Below are 21,300 nucleotides of genomic sequence, written 5' to 3'. Positions count from 1 at the left end.
GACAGATACATAGTGATATCTCCTGCAGATTATTACACCTCTAACCTCTCTGCAGAGCATCGCTCCTCCACCTCCTGACAGATACATAGAGATATATCCTGCAGATTATTACACCACTGACCTCTCTGCAGAGCATCGCTCCTCCACCTCCTGACAGATACACAGTGATATATCCTGCAGATTATTACACCACTGACCTTTCTGCAGAGCATCGCTCCTCCACCTCCTGACAGATACACAGTGATATATCCTGCAGATTTTTACACCACTGACCTCTCTGCAGAGCATCGCTCCTCCACCTCCTGACAGATACACAGTGATATATCCTGCAGATTTTTACACCACTGACCTCTCTGCAGAGCATCGCTCCTCCACCTCCTGACAGATACATGGTGATATATCCTGCAGATTATTACACCACTGACCTCTCTGCAGAGCATCGCTCCTCCACCTCCAGACAGATACACAGTGATATATCCTGCAGATTATTACACCACTGACCTCTCTGCAGAGCATCGCTCCTCCACCTCCAGACAGATACACAGTGATATATCCTGCAGATTATTACACCTCTGACCTCTCTGCAGAGCATCGCTCCTCCACCTCCTGACAGATACATAGTGATATATCCTACAAATTATTACACCACTGACCTCTCTGCAGAGCATCACACCTCCACCTCCTGACAGATACATAGTGATATATCCTGCAGATTATTACACCGCTGTCCTCTCTGCAGAGCATCGCTCCTCCACCTCCTGACAGATACATAGTGATATATCCTACAAATTATTACACCTCTGACCTCTCTGCAGAGCATCGCTCCTCCACCTCCTGACAGATACATAGTGATATATCCTGCAGATTATTACACCACTGTCCTCTCTGCAGAGCATCACACCTCCACCTCCTGACAGATACATAGTGATATATCCTGCAGATTATTACACCGCTGTCCTCTCTGCAGAGCATCGCTCCTCCACCTCCTGACAGATACATAGTGATATATCCTGCAGATTATTACACCACTGACCTCACTGCAGAGCATTGCTCCTCCACCTCCTGACAGATACACAGTGATATATCCTGCAGATTATTACACCACTGTCCTCTCTGCAGAGCATCGCTCCTCCACCTCCTGACAGATACATAGTGATATATCCTGCAGATTATTACACCACTGACCTCTCTGCAGAGCATCGCTCCTCCACCTCCTGACAGATACACAGTGATATATCCTGCAGATTATTACACCACTGACCTCTCTGCAGAGCATCGCTCCTCCACCTCCTGACAGATACACAGTGATATATCCTGCAGATTATTACACCACTGACCTCTCTGCAGAGCATCACACCTCCACCTCCTGACAGATACATGGTGATATATCCTGCAGATTATTACACCACTGTCCTCTCTGCAGAGCATCGCTCCTCCACCTCCTGACAGATACACAGTGATATATCCTGCAGATTATTACACCACTGACCTCTCTGCAGAGCATCGCTCCTCCACCTCCTGACAGATACACAGTGATATATCCTGCAGATTATTACACCACTGTCCTCTCTGCAGAGCATCGCTCCTCCACCTCCTGACAGATACATAGTGATATATCCTGCAGATTATTACACCACTGACCTCTCTGCAGAGCATCGCTCCTCCACCTCCTGACAGATACACAGTGATATATCCTGCAGATTATTACACCACTGTCCTCTCTGCAGAGCATCGCTCCTCCACCTCCTGACAGATACATAGTGATATATCCTGCAGATTATTACACCACTGACCTCTCTGCAGAGCATCGCTCCTCCACCTCCTGACAGATACACAGTGATATATCCTGCAGATTATTACACCACTGTCCTCTCTGCAGAGCATCGCTCCTCCACCTCCTGACAGATACATAGTGATATATCCTGCAGATTATTACACCACTGACCTCTCTGCAGAGCATCGCTCCTCCACCTCCTGACAGATACATAGTGATATATCCTGCAGATTATTACACCGCTGTCCTCTCTGCAGAGCATCGCTCCTCCACCTCCTGACACATACATAGTGATATATCCTGCAGATTATTACACCACTGACCTCTCTGCAGAGCATCGCTCCTCCACCTCATGACAGATACACAGTGATATATCCTGCAGATTATTACACCACTGTCCTGTCTGCAGAGCATCGCTCCTCCACCTCCTGACAGATACATAGTGATAGATCCTGCAGATTATTACACCACTGTCCTCTCTGCAGAGCATCGCTCCTCCACCTCCTGACAGATACATAGTGATATATCCTGCAGATTATTACACCACTGACCTCTCTGCAGAGCATCGCTCCTCCTCCTCCTCCTGACAGATACATAGTGATATATCCTGCAGATTATTACACCACTGTCCTCTCTGCAGAGCATCGCTCCTCCACCTCATGACAGATACACAGTGATATATCCTGCAGATTATTACACCACTGTCCTGTCTGCAGAGCATCGCTCCTCCACCTCCTGACAGATACACAGTGATATATCCTGCAGATTATTACACCACTGTCCTCTCTGCAGAGCATCGCTCCTCCACCTCCTGACAGATACATAGTGATATATCCTGCAGATTATTACACCACTGACCTCTCTGCAGAGCATCGCTCCTCCACCTGCTGACAGATACACAGTGATATATCCTGCAGATTATTACACCACTGACCTCTCTGCAGAGCATCGCTCCTCCACCTCATGACAGATACACAGTGATATATCCTGCAGATTATTACACCACTGTCCTCTCTGCAGAGCATCGCTCCTCCACCTCCAGACAGATACATAGTGATATATCCTGCAGATTATTACACCGCTGTCCTCTCTGCAGAGCATCGCTCCTCCACCTCCTGACAGATAGATAGTGATATATCCTGCAGATTATTACACCGCTGTCCTCTCTGCAGAGCATCGCTCCTCCACCTCCTGACACATACATAGTGATATATCCTGCAGATTATTACACCACTGACCTCTCTGCAGAGCATCACTCCTCCACCTCATGACAGATACACAGTGATATATCCTGCAGATTATTACACCACTGTCCTCTCTGCAGAGCATCGCTCCTCCACCTCCTGACAGATACATAGTGATATATCCTGCAGATTATTACACCACTGTCCTCTCTGCAGAGCATCGCTCCTCCACCTCCTGACAGATACATAGTGATATATCCTGCAGATTATTACACCACTGTCCTTTCTGCAGAGCATCGCTCCTCCACCTCCTGACAGATACATAGTGATATATCCTGCAGATTATTACATCACTGACCTCTCTGCAGAGCATCGCTCCTCCACCTTATGACAGATACATAGTGATATATCCTGCAGATTACTACACCACTGACCTCTCTGCAGAGCATCGCTCCTCCACCTCCTGACAGATACATAGTGATATATCCTGCAGATTACTACACCACTGACCTCTCTGCAGAGCATCGCTTCTCCACCTCCTGACAGATACATAGTGATATATCCTGCAGATTACTACACCACTGACCTCTCTGCAGAGCATCGCTTCTCCACCTCATGACAGATACACAGTGATATATCCTGCAGATTATTACACCGCTGTCCTCTCTGCAGAGCATCGCTCCTCCACCTCCTCACAGATACACAGTGATATATCCTGCAGATTATTACACCACTGTCCTTTCTGCAGAGCATCGCTCCTCCACCTCCTGACAGATACACAGTGATATATCCTGCAGATTATTACACCACTGTCCTCTCTGCAGAGCATCGCTCCTCCACCTCCTGACAGATACACAGTGATATATCCTGCAGATTATTACACCACTGACCTCTCTGCAGAGCATCAATCCTCCACCTCCTGACAGATACCCAATGATATATCCTGCAGATTATTACACCACTGTCCTCTCTGCAGAGCATCGCTCTTCCACCTAATGACAGATACACAGTGATATATCCTGCAGATTATTACACAGCTGTCCTCTCTGCAGAGCATCGCTCCTCCACCTCATGACAGATACAGTGATATATCCTGCAGATTATTACACCACTGACCTCTCTGCAGAGCATCGCTCCTCCACCTCCTGACAGATACATAGTGATATATCCTGCAGATTATTACACCTCTGACCTCTCTGCAGAGCATCGCTCCTCCACCTCCTGACAGATACACAATGATATATCCTGCAGATTATTACTCCTCTGACCTCTCTGCAAAGCATCGCTCCTCCACCTCCTGACAGATACAGTGATATATCCTGCAGATTATTACACCTCTGACCTCTCTGCAGAGCATCGCTCCTCCACCTCCTGACAGATACACAATGATATATCCTGCAGATTATTACACCTCTGACCTCTCTGCAGAGCATCGCTCCTCCACCTCCTGACAGATACACAGTGATATATCCTGCAGATTATTACACCACTGACCTCTCTGCAGAGCATCGCTCCTCCACCTCCAGACAGATACACAGTGATATATCCTGCAGATTATGACACCGCTGTCCTCTCTGCTGAGCATCGCTCCTCCACCTCATGACAGATACACAGTGATATATCCTGCAGATTATTACACCGCTGTCCTCTCTGCAGAGCATCGCTCCTCCACCTCCTGTCAGATACACAGTGATATATTCTGCAGATTATTACACCTCTGACCTCTCTGCAGAGCATCGCTCCTCCACCTCCTGACAGATACATAGTGATATATCCTGCAGATTATTACACCACTGACCTCTCTGCTGAGCATCGCTCCTCCACCTCCTGACAGATACATAGTGATATATCCTGCAGATTATTACACCACTGACCTCTCTGCAGAGCATCGCTCCTCCACCTCCTGACAGATACACAGTGATATATCCTGCAGATTATTACACCTCTGACCTCTCTGCAGAGCATCGCTCCTCCACCTCCAGACAGATACATAGTGATATATCCTGCAGATTATTACACCACTGACCTCTCTGCTGAGCATCGCTCCTCCACCTCATGACAGATACAGTGATATATCCTGCAGATTATTACACCGCTGTCCTCTCTGCACAGCATCGCTCCTCCACCTCCTGACAGATACAGTGAAATATCCTGCAGATTATTACACCTCTGACCTCTCTGCAGAGCATCGCTCCTCCACCTCCTGACAGATAAACAGTGATATATCCTGCAGATTATTACACCACTGATCTTTCTGCAGAGAATCGCTCCTCCACCTCCTGACAGATACACAGTGATATATCCTGCAGATTATTACACCACTGACCTCTCTGCAGAGCATCGCTCCTCCACCTCCTGACAGATACACAGTGATTTATCCTGCAGATTATTACACCACTGACCTCTCTGCTGAGCATCGCTCCTCCACCTCCTGACAGATACACAGTGATTTATCCTGCAGATTATTACACCTCTGTCCTCTCTGCAGAGCATCGCTCCTCCACCTCCTGACAGATACATAGTGATATATCCTGCAGATTATTACACCACTGACCTCTTTGCAGAGCATCGCTCCTCCACCTCCTGACAGATACACAGTGATTTATCCTGCAGATTATTACACCACTGACCTTTCTGCTGAGCATCGCTCCTCCACCTCCTGACAGATACATAGTGATATATCCTGCAGATTATTACACCTCTGACCTCTCTGCAGAGCATCGCTCCTCCACCTCCTGACAGATACATAGTGATATATCCTGCAGATTATTACACCACTGACCTCTCTGCTGAGCATCGCTCCTCCACCTCCTGACAGATACATAGTGATATATCCTGCAGATTATTACACCACTGACCTCTCTGCAGAGCATCGCTCCTCCACCTCCTGACAGATACACACTGATATATCCTGCAGATTACTACACCTCTGACCTCTCTGCAGAGCATCACTCCTCCACCTCCTGACAGATACAGTGATATATCCTGCAGATTATTACACCTCTGACCTCTCTGCAGAGCATCGCTTCTCCACCTCCTGACAGATACACAATGATATATCCTGCAGATTATTACACCACTGACCTCTCTGTAGAGCATCGCTCCTCCACCTCCTGACAGAAACACAGTGATATATCCTGCAGATTATTACACCGCTGTCCTCTGCAGAGCATCGCTCCTCCACCTCCTCATAGATACACAGTGATATATCCTGCAAATTATTACACCTCTGACCTCTCTGCAGATCATCGCTCCTCCACCTCCTGACAGATACATAGTGATATATCCTGCAGATTATTACACCACTGACCTCTCTGCTGAGCATCGCTCCTCCACCTCATGACAGATACACAGTGATATATCCTGCAGATTATTACACCGCTGTCCTCTCTGCAGAGCATCGCTCCTCCACCTCCTGACAGATACACAGTGATATATCCTGCAGATTATTACACCTCTGACCTCTCTGCAGATCATCGCTCCTCCACCTCCTGACAGATACATAGTGATATATCCTGCAGATTATTACACCACTGACCTCTCTGCTGAGCATCGCTCCTCCACCTCCAGACAGATACACAGTGATATATCCTGCAGATTATTACACCTCTGACCTCTCTGCAGAGCATCGCTCCTCCACCTCCTGACAGATACACAGTGATATATCCTGCAGATTATTACACCTATGACCTCTCTGCAGAGCATCGCTCCTCCACCTCCTGACAGATACATAGTGATATATCCTACAGATTATTACACCACTGACCTCTCTGCTGAGCATCGCTCCTCCACCTCATGACAGATACACAGTGATATATCCTGCAGATTATTACACCGCTGTCCTCTCTGCTGAGCATCGCTCCTCCACCTCCTGACAGATACATAGTGATATATCCTGCAGATTATTACACCTCTGACCTCTCTGCAGAGCATCGCTCCTCCACCTCCTGACAGATACACAGTGATATATCCTGCAGATTATTACACCTCTGACCTCTCTGCAGAGCATCGCTCCTCCACCTCCTGACAGATACACTGTGATATATCCTGCAGATTATTACACCGCTGACCTATCTGCAGAGCATCGCTCCTCCACCTCCTGACAGTTACAGTGATATATCCTGCAGATTATTACACCGCTGTCCTCTCTGCAGAGCATCGCTCCTCCACCTCCTGACAGATACACAGTGATATATCCTGCAGATTATTACACCACTGTCCTCTCTGCAAAGCATCGCTCCTCCACCTCATGACAGATACATAGTGACATATCCTGCAGATTATTACACCACTGACCTCTCTGCAGAGCATCGCTCCTCCACCTCCTGACAGATACACAGTGATATATCCTGCAGATTATTACACCACTGTCCTCTCTGCAGAGCATCGCTCCTCCACCTCCTGATAGATACACAGTGATATATCCTGCAGATTATTACACCGCTGTCCTCTCTGCAGAGCATCGCTTCTCCATCTCCTGACAGATACATAGTGATATATCCTGCAGATTATTACACCACTGACCTCTCTGCAGAGCATCACTCCTCCACCTCCTGACAGATATACAGTGATATATCCTGCAAATTATTACACCACTGTCCTCTCTGCAGAGCATCGCTCCTCCACCTCCTGACAGATACATAGTGATATATCCTGCAGATTATTACACCACTGTCCTCTCTGCAGAGCATCGCTCCTCCACCTCATGACAGATACACAGTGATATATCCTGCAGATTATTACACCACTGACCTCTCTGCAGAGCATCGCTCCTCCACCTCCTGACAGATACATAGTGATATATCCTGCAGATTATTACACCACTGTCCTCTCTGCAGAGCATCGCTCCTCCACCTCCTGACACATACATAGTGATATATCCTGAAGATTATTACACCACTGTCCTCTCTGCAGAGCATCGCTCCTCCACCTCATGACAGATACACAGTGATATATCCTGCAGATTATTACACCACTGTCCTCTCTGCAGAGCATCGCTCCTCCACCTCCTGACAGATACATAGTGATATATCCTGCAGATTATTACACCGCTGTCCTCTCTGCAGAGCATCGCTCCTCCACCTCCTGACACATACATAGTGATATATCCTGCAGATTATTACACCACTGACCTCTCTGCAGAGCATCGCTCCTCCACCTCCTGACAGATATACAGTGATATATCCTGCAGATTATTACACCACTGTCCTCTCTGCAGAGCATCGCTCCTCCACCTCCTGACAGATACATAGTGATATATCCTGCAGATTATTACACCACTGTCCTCTCTGCAGAGCATCGCTCCTCCACCTCATGACAGATACACAGTGATATATCCTGCAGATTATTACACCACTGACCTCTCTGCAGAGCATCGCTCCTCCACCTCCTGACAGATACATAGTGATATATCCTGCAGATTATTACACCACTGTCCTCTCTGCAGAGCATCGCTCCTCCACCTCCTGACAGATACATAGTGATATATCCTGCAGATTATTACACCACTGTCCTCTCTGCAGAGCATCGCTCCTCCACCTCCTGACAGATACATAGTGATATATCCTGCAGATTATTACACCACTGATCTCTCTGCAGAGCATCGCTCCTCCACCTCCTGACAGTGATATATCCTGCAGATTATTACACCGCTGTCCTCTCTGCAGAGCATCGCTCCTCCACCTCCTGACAGATACATAGTGATATATCCTGCAGATTATTACACCGCTGTCCTCTCTGCAGAGCATCGCTCCTCCACCTCCTGACACATACATAGTGATATATCCTGCAGATTATTACACCACTGACCTCTCTGCAGAGCATCGCTCCTCCACCTCATGACAGATACACAGTGATATATCCTGCAGATTATTACACCACTGTCCTCTCTGCAGAGCATCGCTCCTCCACCTCCTGACAGATACATAGTGATATATCCTGCAGATTATTACACCGCTGTCCTCTCTGCAGTGCATCGCTCCTCCACCTCCTGACAGATACATAGTGATATATCCTGCAGATTACACCACTGACCTCTCTGCAGAGCATCGCTCCTCCACCTCCTGACAGATACATGGTGATATATCCTGCAGATTATTACACCACTGACCTCTGCAGAGCATCGCTCCTCCACCTCCTGACAGATACATAGTGATATATCCTGCAGATTATTACACCACTGACCTCTCTGCAGAGCATCGCTCCTCCACCTCATGACAGATACACAGTGATATATCCTGCAGATTATTACACCGCTGTCCTCTCTGCAGAGCATCGCTCCTCCACCTCCTGACAGATACATAGTGATATATCCTGCAGATTATTACACCACTGACCTCTGCAGTGCATCGCTCCTCCACCTCATGACAGATACACAGTGATATATCCTGCAGATTATTACACCACTGACCTCTCTGCAGAGCATCGCTCCTCCACCTCCTGACAGATACATGGTGATATATCCTGCAGATTATTACACCACTGACCTCTGCAGAGCATCGCTCCTCCACCTCCTGACAGATACATAGTGATATATCCTGCAGATTATTACACCACTGACCTCTCTGCAGAGCATCGATCCTCCACCTCATGACAGATACACAGTGATATATCCTGCAGATTATTACACCGCTGTCCTCTCTGCAGAGCATCGCTCCTCCACCTCCTGACAGATACATAGTGATACATCCTGCAGATTACACCACGGACCTCTCTGCAGAGCATCTCTCCTCCACCTCCTGACAGATACATGGTGATATATCCTGCAGATTATTACACCACTGACCTCTGCAGAGCATCGCTCCTCCACCTCCTGACAGATACATAGTGATATATCCTGCAGATTATTACACCACTGACCTCTCTGCAGAGCATCGCTCCTCCACCTCCTGACAGATACATAGTGATATATCCTGCAGATTATTACACCACTGACCTCTCTGCAGAGCATCGCTCCTCCACCTCATGACAGATACACAGTGATATATCCTGCAGATTATTACACCACTGACCTCTCTGCAGAGCATCGCTCCTCCACCTCCTGACAGATACAGTGATATATCCTGCAGATTATTACACCACTGACCTCTCTGCAGAGCATTGCTCCTCCACCTCCTGACAGATACATAGTGATATATCCTGCAGATTATTACACCACTGACCTCTCTGCAGAGCATCGCTCCTCCACCTCCTGACAGATACATATTGATATATCCTACAGATTATTACACCACTGACCTCTCTGCAGAGCATCGCTCCTCCACCTCCTGACAGATACAGTGATATATCCTACAGATTATTACACCACTGACCTCTCTGCAGAGCATCGCTCCTCCACCTCCTGACAGATACAGTGATATATCCTGCAGATTATTACACCACTGACCTCTCTGCAGAGCATCGCTCCTCCACCTCCTGACAGATACACAGTGATATATCCTGCAGATTATTACACCGCTGTCCTCTCTGCAGAGCATCACTCCTCCACCTCCTGACAGATACACAGTGATATATCCTGCAGATTATTACACCACTGTCCTCTCTGCAGAGCATCGCTCCTCCACCTCCTGACAGATACACAGTGATATATCCTGCAGATTATTACACCGCTGTCCTCTCTGCAGAGCATCGCTCCTCCCCCTCCTGACAGATACACAGTGATATATCCTGCAGATTATTACACCACTGTCCTCTCTGCAGAGCATCGCTCCTCCACCTCCTGACAGATACACAGTGATATATCCTGCAGATTATTACACCGCTGTCCTCTCTGCAGAGCATCACTCCTCCACCTCCTGACAGATACACAGTGATATATCCTGCAGATTATTACACCACTGACCTCTCTGCAGAGCATCGCTCCTCCACCTCCTGACAGATACACAGTGATATATCCTGCAGATTATTACACCACTGTCCTCTCTGCAGAGCATCGCTCCTCCACCTCCTGACAGATACACAGTGATATATCCTGCAGATTATTACACCGCTGTCCTCTCTGCAGAGCATCGCTCCTCCACCTCCTGACAGATACAGTGATATATCCTGCAGATTATTACACCACTGACCTCTCTGCAGAGCATCGCTCCTCCACCTCCTGACAGATACACAGTGATATATCCTGCAGATTATTACACCACTGTCCTCTCTGCAGAGCATCGCTCCTCCACCTCCTGACAGATACACAGTGATATATCCTGCAGATTATTACACCGCTGTCCTCTCTGCAGAGCATCGCTCCTCCACCTCCTGACAGATACATAGTGATATATCCTGCAGATTATTACACCACTGACCTCTCTGCAGAGCATCGCTCCTCCACCTCCTGACAGATACACAGTGATATATCCTGCAGATTATTACACCGCTGTCCTCTCTGCAGAGCATCGCTCCTCCACCTCCTGACAGATACACAGTGATATATCCTGCAGATTATTACACCGCTGTCCTCTCTGCAGAGCATCGCTCCTCCACCTCCTGACAGATACACAGTGATATATCCTGCAGATTATTACACCGCTGTCCTCTCTGCAGAGCATCGCTCCTCCACCTCCTGACAGATACACAGTGATATATCCTGCAGATTATTACACCGCTGTCCTCTCTGCAGAGCATCGCTCCTCCCCCTCCTGACAGATACACAGTGATATATCCTGCAGATTATTACACCACTGACCTCTCTGCAGAGCATCGCTCCTCCACCTCCTGACAGATACACAGTGATATATCCTGCAGATTATTACACCGCTGTCCTCTCTGCAGAGCATCACTCCTCCCCCTCCTGACAGATACATAGTGATATATCCTGCAGATTATTACACCACTGACCTCTCTGCAGAGCATCGCTCCTCCACCTCCTGACAGATACACAGTGATATATCCTGCAGATTATTACACCACTGACCTCTCTGCAGAGCATCGCTCCTCCACCTCCTGACAGATACACAGTGATATATCCTGCAGATTATTACACCGCTGTCCTCTCTGCAGAGCATCGCTCCTCCACCTCCTGACAGATACACAGTGATATATCCTGCAGATTATTACACCACTGTCCTCTCTGCAGAGCATCGCTCCTCCACCTCCTGACAGATACACAGTGATATATCCTGCAGATTATTACACCACTGTCCTCTCTGCAGAGCATCGCTCCTCCACCTCCTGACAGATACACAGTGATATATCCTGCAGATTATTACACCACTGACCTCTCTGCAGAGCATCGCTCCTCCACCTCCTGACAGATACACAGTGATATATCCTGCAGATTATTACACCACTGTCCTCTCTGCAGAGCATCGCTCCTCCACCTCCTGACAGATACACAGTGATATATCCTGCAGATTATTACACCACTGACCTCTCTGCAGAGCATCGCTCCTCCACCTCCTGACAGATACACAGTGATATATCCTGCAGATTATTACACCACTGTCCTCTCTGCAGAGCATCGCTCCTCCACCTCCTGACAGATACACAGTGATATATCCTGCAGATTATTACACCACTGACCTCTCTGCAGAGCATCGCTCCTCCACCTCCTGACAGATACACAGTGATATATCCTGCAGATTATTACACCACTGTCCTCTCTGCAGAGCATCGCTCCTCCACCTCCTGACAGATACACAGTGATATATCCTGCAGATTATTACACCACTGACCTCTCTGCAGAGCATCACTCCTCCACCTCCTGACAGATACACAGTGATATATCCTGCAGATTATTACACCACTGACCTCTCTGCAGAGCATCGCTCCTCCACCTCCTGACAGATACATAGTGATATATCCTGCAGATTATTACACCACTGACCTCTCTGCAGAGCATCGCTCCTCCACCTCCTGACAGATACACAGTGATATATCCTGCAGATTATTACACCACTGTCCTCTCTGCAGAGCATCGCTCCTCCACCTCCTGACAGATACACAGTGATATATCCTGCAGATTATTACACCACTGTCCTCTCTGCAGAGCATCGCTCCTCCACCTCCTGACAGATACAGTGATATATCCTGCAGATTATTACACCACTGTCCTCTCTGCAGAGCATCACTCCTCCCCCTCCTGACAGATACATAGTGATATATCTTGCAGATTATTACACCACTGACCTCTCTGCAGAGCATCGCTCCTCCACCTCCTGACAGATACAGTGATATATCCTGCAGATTATTACACCACTGTCCTCTCTGCAGAGCATCGCTCCTCCACCTCCTGACAGATACACAGTGATATATCCTGCAGATTATTACACCACTGACCTCTCTGCAGAGCATCGCTCCTCCACCTCCTGACAGATACACAGTGATATATCCTGCAGATTATTACACCACTGTCCTCTCTGCAGAGCATCGCTCCTCCACCTCCTGACAGATACACAGTGATATATCCTGCAGATTATTACACCACTGACCTCTCTGCAGAGCATCGCTCCTCCAGCTCCTGACAGATACACAGTGATATATCCTGCAGATTATTACACCACTGTCCTCTCTGCAGAGCATCGCTCCTCCACCTCCTGACAGATACACAGTGATATATCCTGCAGATTATTACACCACTGTCCTCTCTGCAGAGCATCGCTCCTCCACCTCCTGACAGATACATAGTGATATATCCTGCAGATTATTACACCACTGTCCTCTCTGCAGAGCATCGCTCCTCCACCTCCTGACAGATACATAGTGATATATCCTGCAGATTATTACACCACTGACCTCTCTGTAGAGCATCGCTCTTCCACCTCCAGACAGATACACAGTGATATATCCTCCAGATTATTACACCACTGACCTCTCTGTAGAGCATCGCTCCTCCACCTCCTGACAGATACACAGTGATATATCCTGCAGATTATTACACCACTGACCTCTCTGTAGAGCATCGCTCTTCCACCTCCTGACAGATACACAGTGATATATCCTGCAGATTATTACACCACTGTCCTCTCTGCAGAGCATCGCTCCTCCACCTCCTGACAGATACATAGTGATATATCCTGCAGATTATTACACCACTGTCCTCTCTGCAGAGCATCGCTCCTCCACCTCCAGACAGATACACAGTGATATATCCTGCAGATTATTACACCACTGACCTCTCTGCAGAGCATCGCTCTTCCACCTCCAGACAGATACACAGTGATATATCCTCCAGATTATTACACCACTGACCTCTCTGTAGAGCATCGCTCCTCCACCTCCAGACAGATACACAGTGATATATCCTGCAGATTATTACACCACTGACCTCTCTGTAGAGCATCGCTCCTCCACCTCCAGACAGATACACAGTGATATATCCTGCAGATTATTACACCACTGACCTCTCTGTAGAGCATCGCTCCTCCACCTCCAGACAGATACACAGTGATATATCCTGCAGATTATTACACCACTGACCTCTCTGCAGAGCATCGCTCCTCCACCTCCTGACAGATACACAGTGATATATCCTGCAGATTATTACACCACTGACCTCTCTGCAGAGCATCGCTCCTCCACCTCCTGACAGATACATAGTGATATATCCTGCAGATTATTACACCACTGACCTCTCTGCAGAGCATCGCTCCTCCACCTCCTGACAGATACATAGTGATATATCCTGCAGATTATTACACCACTGTACTCTCTGCAGAGCATCGCTCCTCCACCTCCTGACAGATACATAGTGATATATCCTGCAGATTATTACACCACTGACCTCTCTGTAGAGCATCGCTCCTCCACCTCCAGACAGATACACAGTGATATATCCTGCAGATTATTACACCACTGACCTCTCTGCAGAGCATCGCTCCTCCACCTCCTGACAGATACATAGTGATATATCCTGCAGATTATTACACCACTGTACTCTCTGCAGAGCATCGCTCCTCCACCTCCTGACAGATACATAGTGATATATCCTGCAGATTATTACACCACTGACCTCTCTGCAGAGCATCGCTCCTCCACCTCCTGACAGATACACAGTGATATATCCTGCAGATTATTACACCACTGACCTCTCTGCAGAGCATCGCTCCTCCACCTCCTGACAGATACATAGTGATATATCCTGCAGATTATTACACCACTGACCTCTCTGCAGAGCATCGCTCCTCCACCTCCTGACAGATACATAGTGATATATCCTGCAGATTATTACACCACTGACCTCTCTGCAGAGCATCGCTCCTCCACCTCCTGACAGATACATAGTGATATATCCTGCAGATTATTACACTACTGTCCTCTCCGCAGAGCATCGCTCCTCCACCTCCTGACAGATACATAGTGATATATCCTGCAGATTATTACACCACTGTCCTCTCTGCAGAGCATCACTCCTCCACCTCCTGACAGATACATAGTGATATATCCTGCAGATTATTACACTACTGACCTCTCTGCAGAGCATCGCTCCTCCACCTCCTGACAGATACACAGTGATATATCCTGCAGATTATTACACCTCTGACCTCTCTGCAGAGCATCGCTCCTCCACCTCCTGACAGATACATAGTGATATATCCTGCAGATTATTACACCACTGTCCTCTCCGCAGAGCATCGCACCTCCACCTCCTGACAGATACATAGTGATATATCCTGCAGATTATTACACTACTGACCTCTCTGCAGAGCATCGCTCCTCCACCTCCTGACAGATACACAGTGATATATCCTGCAGATTATTACACCGCTGTCCTCTCTGCAGAGCATCACTCCTCCACCTCCTGGCAGATACATAGTGATATATCCTGCAGATTATTACACTACTGACCTCTCTGCAGAGCATCGCTCCTCCACCTCCTGACAGATACATAGTGATATATCCTGCAGATTATTACACCACTGTCCTCTCCGCAGAGCATCGCACCTCCACCTCCTGACAGATACATAGTGATATATCCTGCAGATTATTACACTACTGACCTCTCTGCAGAGCATCGCTCCTCCACCTCCTGACAGATACACAGTGATATATCCTGCAGATTATTACACCACTGTCCTCTCTGCAGAGCATCACTCCTCCACCTCCTGGCAGATACATAGTGATATATCCTGCAGATTATTACACTACTGACCTCTCTGCAGAGCATCGCTCCTCCACCTCCTGACAGATACACAGTGATATATCCTGCAGATTATTACACCTCTGACCTCTCTGCAGAGCATCGCTCCTCCACCTCCTGACAGATACATAGTGATATATCCTGCAGATTATTACACCACTGTCCTCTCCGCAGAGCATCGCTCCTCCACCTCCTGACAGATACATAGTGATATATCCTGCAGATTATTACACCTCTGACCTCTCTGCAGAGCATCGCTCCTCCACCTCCTGACAGATACATAGTGATATATCCTGCAGATTATTACACCACTGTACTCTCTGCAGAGCATCGCTCCTCCACCTCCTGACACATACATAGTGATATATCCTGCAGATTATTACACCACTGACCTCTCTGCAGAGCATCGCTCCTCCACCTCCAGACAGATACACAGTGATATATCCTGCAGATTATTACACCACTGACCTCTCTGCAGAGCATCGCTCCTCCACCTCCTGACAGATACATAGTGATATATCCTGCAGATTATTACACCACTGACCTCTCTGCAGAGCATCGCTCCTCCACCTCCTGACAGATACACAGTGATATATCCTGCAGATTATTACACCACTGTCCTCTCTGCAGAGCATCGCTCCTCCACCTCCAGACAGATACACAGTGATATATCCTGCAGATTATTACACCACTGACCTCTCTGCAGAGCATCGCTCCTCCACCTCCTGACAGATACATAGTGATATATCCTGCAGATTATTACACCACTGACCTCTCTGCAGAGCATCGCTCCTCCACCTCCTGACAGATACATAGTGATATATCCTGCAGATTATTACACCTCTGACCTCTCTGCAGAGCATCGCTCCTCCACCTCATGACAGATACACAGTGATATATCGTGCAGATTATTACACCGCTGTCCTCTCTGCAGAGCATCTCTCCTCCACCTCCTGACAGATACACAGTGATATATCCCGCAGATTATTACACCTCTGACCTCTCTGCAGAGCATCGCTCCTCCACCTCATGACAGATACACAGTGATATATCGTGCAGATTATTACACCGCTGACCTCTCTGCAGAGCATCGCTCCTCCACCTCCTGACAGATACACAGTGATATATCCTGCAGATTATTACACCACTGTCCTCTCTGCAGAGCATCGCTCATCCACCTCCTGACAGATACACAGTGATATATCCCGCAGATTATTACACCACTGTCCTCTCTGCAGAGCATCGCTCCTCCACCTCCTGACAGATACACAGTGATATATCCTGCAGATTATTACACCACTGTCCTCTCTGCAGAGCATCGCTCCTCCACCTCCTGACAGATACATAGTGATATATCCTGCAGATTATTACACCTCTGACCTCTCTGCAGAGCATCGCTCCTCCACCTCCTGACAGATACATAGTGATATGTCCTGAAGATTATTACACCACTGTCCTCTCTGCAGAGCATCGCTCCTCCACCTCCTGACAGATACACAGTGATATATCCCGCAGATTATTACACCACTGTCCTCTCTGCAGAGCATCGCTCATCCACCTCCTGACAGATACACAGTGATATGTCCTGCAGATTATTACACCACTGTCCTCTCTGCAGAGCATCGCTCCTCCACCTCCTGACAGATACATAGTGATATATCCTGCAGATTATTACACCTCTGACCTCTCTGCAGAGCATCGCTCCTCCACCTCATGACAGATACATGGTGATATATCCTGCAGATTATTACACCACTGTCCTCTCTGCAGAGCATCGCTCCTCCACCTCCTGACAGATACAAAGTGATATATCCTGCAGATTATTACACCACTGACCCCTCTGCAGAGCATCGCTCCTCCACCTCCTGCCTTATTTGGAGGACAGCAGAGGCGTGTGGGCTGAGGAGCTTGCACTCTGCTCCCCCAGTATCAGTGATACTCTCCGCCCTCCCCAGGTGTGCTGGGGCTGCACCTGATACTGGGGGAGGGCGCGGTATAAAGCCGGGACTAGCGGGGGACTATGGTGGTCTTGTGTGCTTTGCTCTCCAGGTGAGGTGGTTGTAGTAGTTATGGGGGTGTTGGGATGATCTGGGTCTGACCTGTATGTTCCTCCACTTGATGATTGGGGTTGGTTGTGTTATTTGGGGGCTGCCCTGTCCTTGTCTCTCTGCTGGGGGAGGGCATCTTGTGGGGTCTGTGTGGCTTCCTCTTCTGTATGTCTGCTTTTCCTGTGGTTGTGATGGGGAGGGGGGCGTCTGACCAGTGTTGTGGGGGCTTCTCTGTGTGGTGATTGTGAGATGATCCGGTGGTTGGTGTATGGTCTGCGCTCCCTCATGCTCTGGGCTTGTTGGATGGTGTGTTGGGGTGATGCTGCTGTGGGAACCTTGCCTGCAGGGGTTTTGTGAGGTTGGGAATGTTAGGTGGCAGTGTAGCAGGGGGTGCTGTGCTGAGTGTTGCCTGCGGGGGGTGCTGTGGGGTAGGGGTGCTGTGGTGAGTGTTGCCTGCGGGGGGTTGGTGTGTTGCCTGCGGGGGGTGCTGTGGTGAGTGTTGCCTGCGGGGGGTGCTGTGGTGAGTGTTGCCTGCGGGGGGTGCTGTGGTGAGTGTTGCCTGCGGGGGGTGCTGTGGTGAGTGTTGCCTGCGGGGGGTGCTGTGGTGAGTGTTGCCTGCGGGGGGTGCTGTGGTGAGTGTTGCCTGCGGGGGGTGCTGTGGTGAGTGTTGCCTGTGGGGGGTGCTGTGGGGTAGGGGTGCTGTGGTGAGTGTTGCCTGCGGGGGGTGCTGTGGTGAGTGTTGCCTGCGGGGGGTGCTGTGGTGAGTGTTGCCTGCGGGGGGTGCTGTGGTGAGTGTTGCCTGCGGGGGGTGCTGTGGTGAGTGTTGCCTGTGGGGGGTGCTGTGGGGTAGGGGTGCTGTGGTGAGTGTTGCCTGCGGGGGGTGCTGTGGTGAGTGTTGCCTGCGGGGGGTGCTGTGGTGAGTGTTGCCTGCGGGGGGTGCTGTGGTGAGTGTTGCCTGCGGGGGGTTGGTGTGTAGCAGGGGGTGCTGTGGTGAGTGTTGCCTGTGGGGGGTGCTGTGGTGAGTGTTGCCTGTGGGGGGTGCTGTGGGGTAGGGGTGCTGTGGGGAGTGTTGCCTGCGGGGGGTGCTGTGGGGAGTGTTGTGTAGCAGGGGGTGCTGTGGGGGGGGGAGTGTTGTGGGGTAGGGGTGCTGTGGTGAGTGTTGCCTGCAGGGGGTGCTGTGGTGAGTGTTGCCTGCGGGGGGTGCTGTGGTGAGTGTTGCCTGCGGGGGGTGCTGTGGGGTAGGGGCGCTGTGGCGAGTGTTGCCTGCGGGGGGGCGCTGTGGCGAGTGTTGCCTGCGGGGGGGCGCTGTGGCGAGTGTTGCCTGCGGGGGGCGCTGTGGCGAGTGTTGCCTGCGGGGGGTGCTGTGGCGAGTCTTGCCTGTGGGGGGCGCTGTAGGCTGGATCTGACTTGCATCCTTTTCTTGCAGCTCTCGTCAGTCATGGCTTCCACTGGTCTCCAGTTCCTGGGCATGGCGCTCTCCCTCATCGGCTGGGTGGCCTCCATCATCACGTGTGCGCTGCCCATGTGGAAGGTGACGGCGTTCATCGGTAATAACATCGTGGTGGCGCAGGTTATCTGGGAGGGGCTGTGGATGAACTGCATCGTGCAGAGCACGGGGCAAATGCAGTGCAAGGTGTACGACTCCATGCTGGCGCTGCCCAAGGACCTGCAGGCCGCCCGTGCGCTCACCGTCATCTGCATCCTGCTGGCGGTCCTGGCCATCCTCATGGGCGTGGTGGGCGCCAAGTGCACCACCTGTGTGGAGGATGAGAACACCAAAGCGCGGATCAGCATGGTGGCCGGCGTGGTCTTCCTGGTGGCCGGCGTCCTCGTGTTGATTCCTGTGTGTTGGTCGGCGAACAGCATCATCCGTGACTTCTACAACCCGCTGGTGGTGGAGGCGCAGAAGCGAGAGCTGGGGGCCGCGCTGTACATCGGCTGGGCCGCCGCTGCCCTGATGCTGTTGGGTGGGGGCCTCTTGTCCTGCTCCTGCCCCAAAAAGACTGAGGTGCCGTACACGGCCCGGTACACGGCGGCCCCGTCCCAGCCCCGCAGCGACTACGCCAGCAAGAACTACGTGTGAGCAGCGCCACCCTGCACCAGAGACTGTTAATGGGGGGGGGGGGGGTCAGCGGCATGGGGGGAGGGGGCTGCATTTTATATGGAGTTTGTGGTTAATTAAAATGATCTTTTCTAAATCTGTGGTGGTCCGATCCTTCCTGGGGCTCATGTGGTGGTCTCTATTACACCAGGGAGGGCGCGTGAAGGCCCAACGGTGAGGGTGGAACAGGGGTCTCTGACTACCAGACGTGCTACACAGTACCACTCCTCCTGTGCACAGTACCACTCCTCCTGTGCTATATACACTGCACAGTACCACTCCTCCTGTGCTATATACACTGCACAGTACCACTCCTCCTGTGCTATATACACTGCACAGTACCACTCCTCCTGTGCTATATACACTGCACAGTACCACTCCTCCTGTGCTATATACACTGCACAGTACCACTCCTCCTGTGCTATATACACTGCACAGTACCACTCCTCCTGTGCTATATACACTGCACAGTACCACTCCTCCTGTGCTATATACACTGCACAGTACCACTCCTCCTGTGCTATATACACTGCACAGTACCACTCCTCCTGTGCTATATACACTGCACAGTACCACTCCTCCTGTGCTATATACACTGTACAGTACCGCTCCTCCTGTGCTATATACACTGTACAGTACCGCTCCTCCTGTGCTATATGTACAGTACCGCTCCTCCTGTGCTATATACACTGCACAGTACCGCTCCTCCTGTGCTATATACACTGCACAGTACCGCTCCTCCTGTGCTATATACACTGCACAGTACCGCTCCTCCTGTATATATACACTGCACAGTACCGCTCCTCCTGTGCTATATGTACAGTACCGCTCCTCCTGTGCTATATACACTGCACAGTACCGCTCCTCCTGTATATATACACTGCACAGTACCGCTCCTCCTGTGCTATATGTACAGTACCGCTCCTCCTGTGCTATATACACTGCACAGTACCGCTCCTCCTGTGCTATATACACTGCACAGTACCGCTCCTCCTGTATATATACACTGCACAGTACCGCTCCTCCTGTGCTATATACACTGCACAGTACCGCTCCTTGTGTGTGTGTGTATATATATATATATTCACAGTGCCGCTTCCTGTGCTATATACACTGCACAGTACCCC

The 21,300-nt window shown here is 49.7% G+C and overlaps 1 protein-coding gene across 1 annotated transcript; it reads left to right on the top strand.

Annotated features, from left to right (window-relative positions):
* Positions 1-17,943: 17,943 nt before the first annotated feature.
* LOC141073173 (claudin-4-like) lies at positions 17,944-20,185 on the top strand. The gene is made up of 2 exons (XM_073560558.1): positions 17,944-18,073; positions 19,499-20,185. The coding sequence occupies exon 2, from the start codon at positions 19,511-19,513 to the stop codon at positions 20,153-20,155; it is 645 nt and encodes a 214-aa protein (XP_073416659.1). The 5' UTR covers positions 17,944-18,073; positions 19,499-19,510; the 3' UTR covers positions 20,156-20,185.
* Positions 20,186-21,300: the final 1,115 nt, after the last annotated feature.

This window comes from Dendrobates tinctorius, unplaced genomic scaffold (assembly GCF_039654945.1).
Source record: "Dendrobates tinctorius isolate UK_male_01 unplaced genomic scaffold, ASM3965494v1 ptg000297l, whole genome shotgun sequence".
Taxonomy (NCBI): Eukaryota; Metazoa; Chordata; class Amphibia; order Anura; family Dendrobatidae; genus Dendrobates; species Dendrobates tinctorius.
This window is presented reverse-complemented; position numbering and strand designations above follow the sequence as displayed.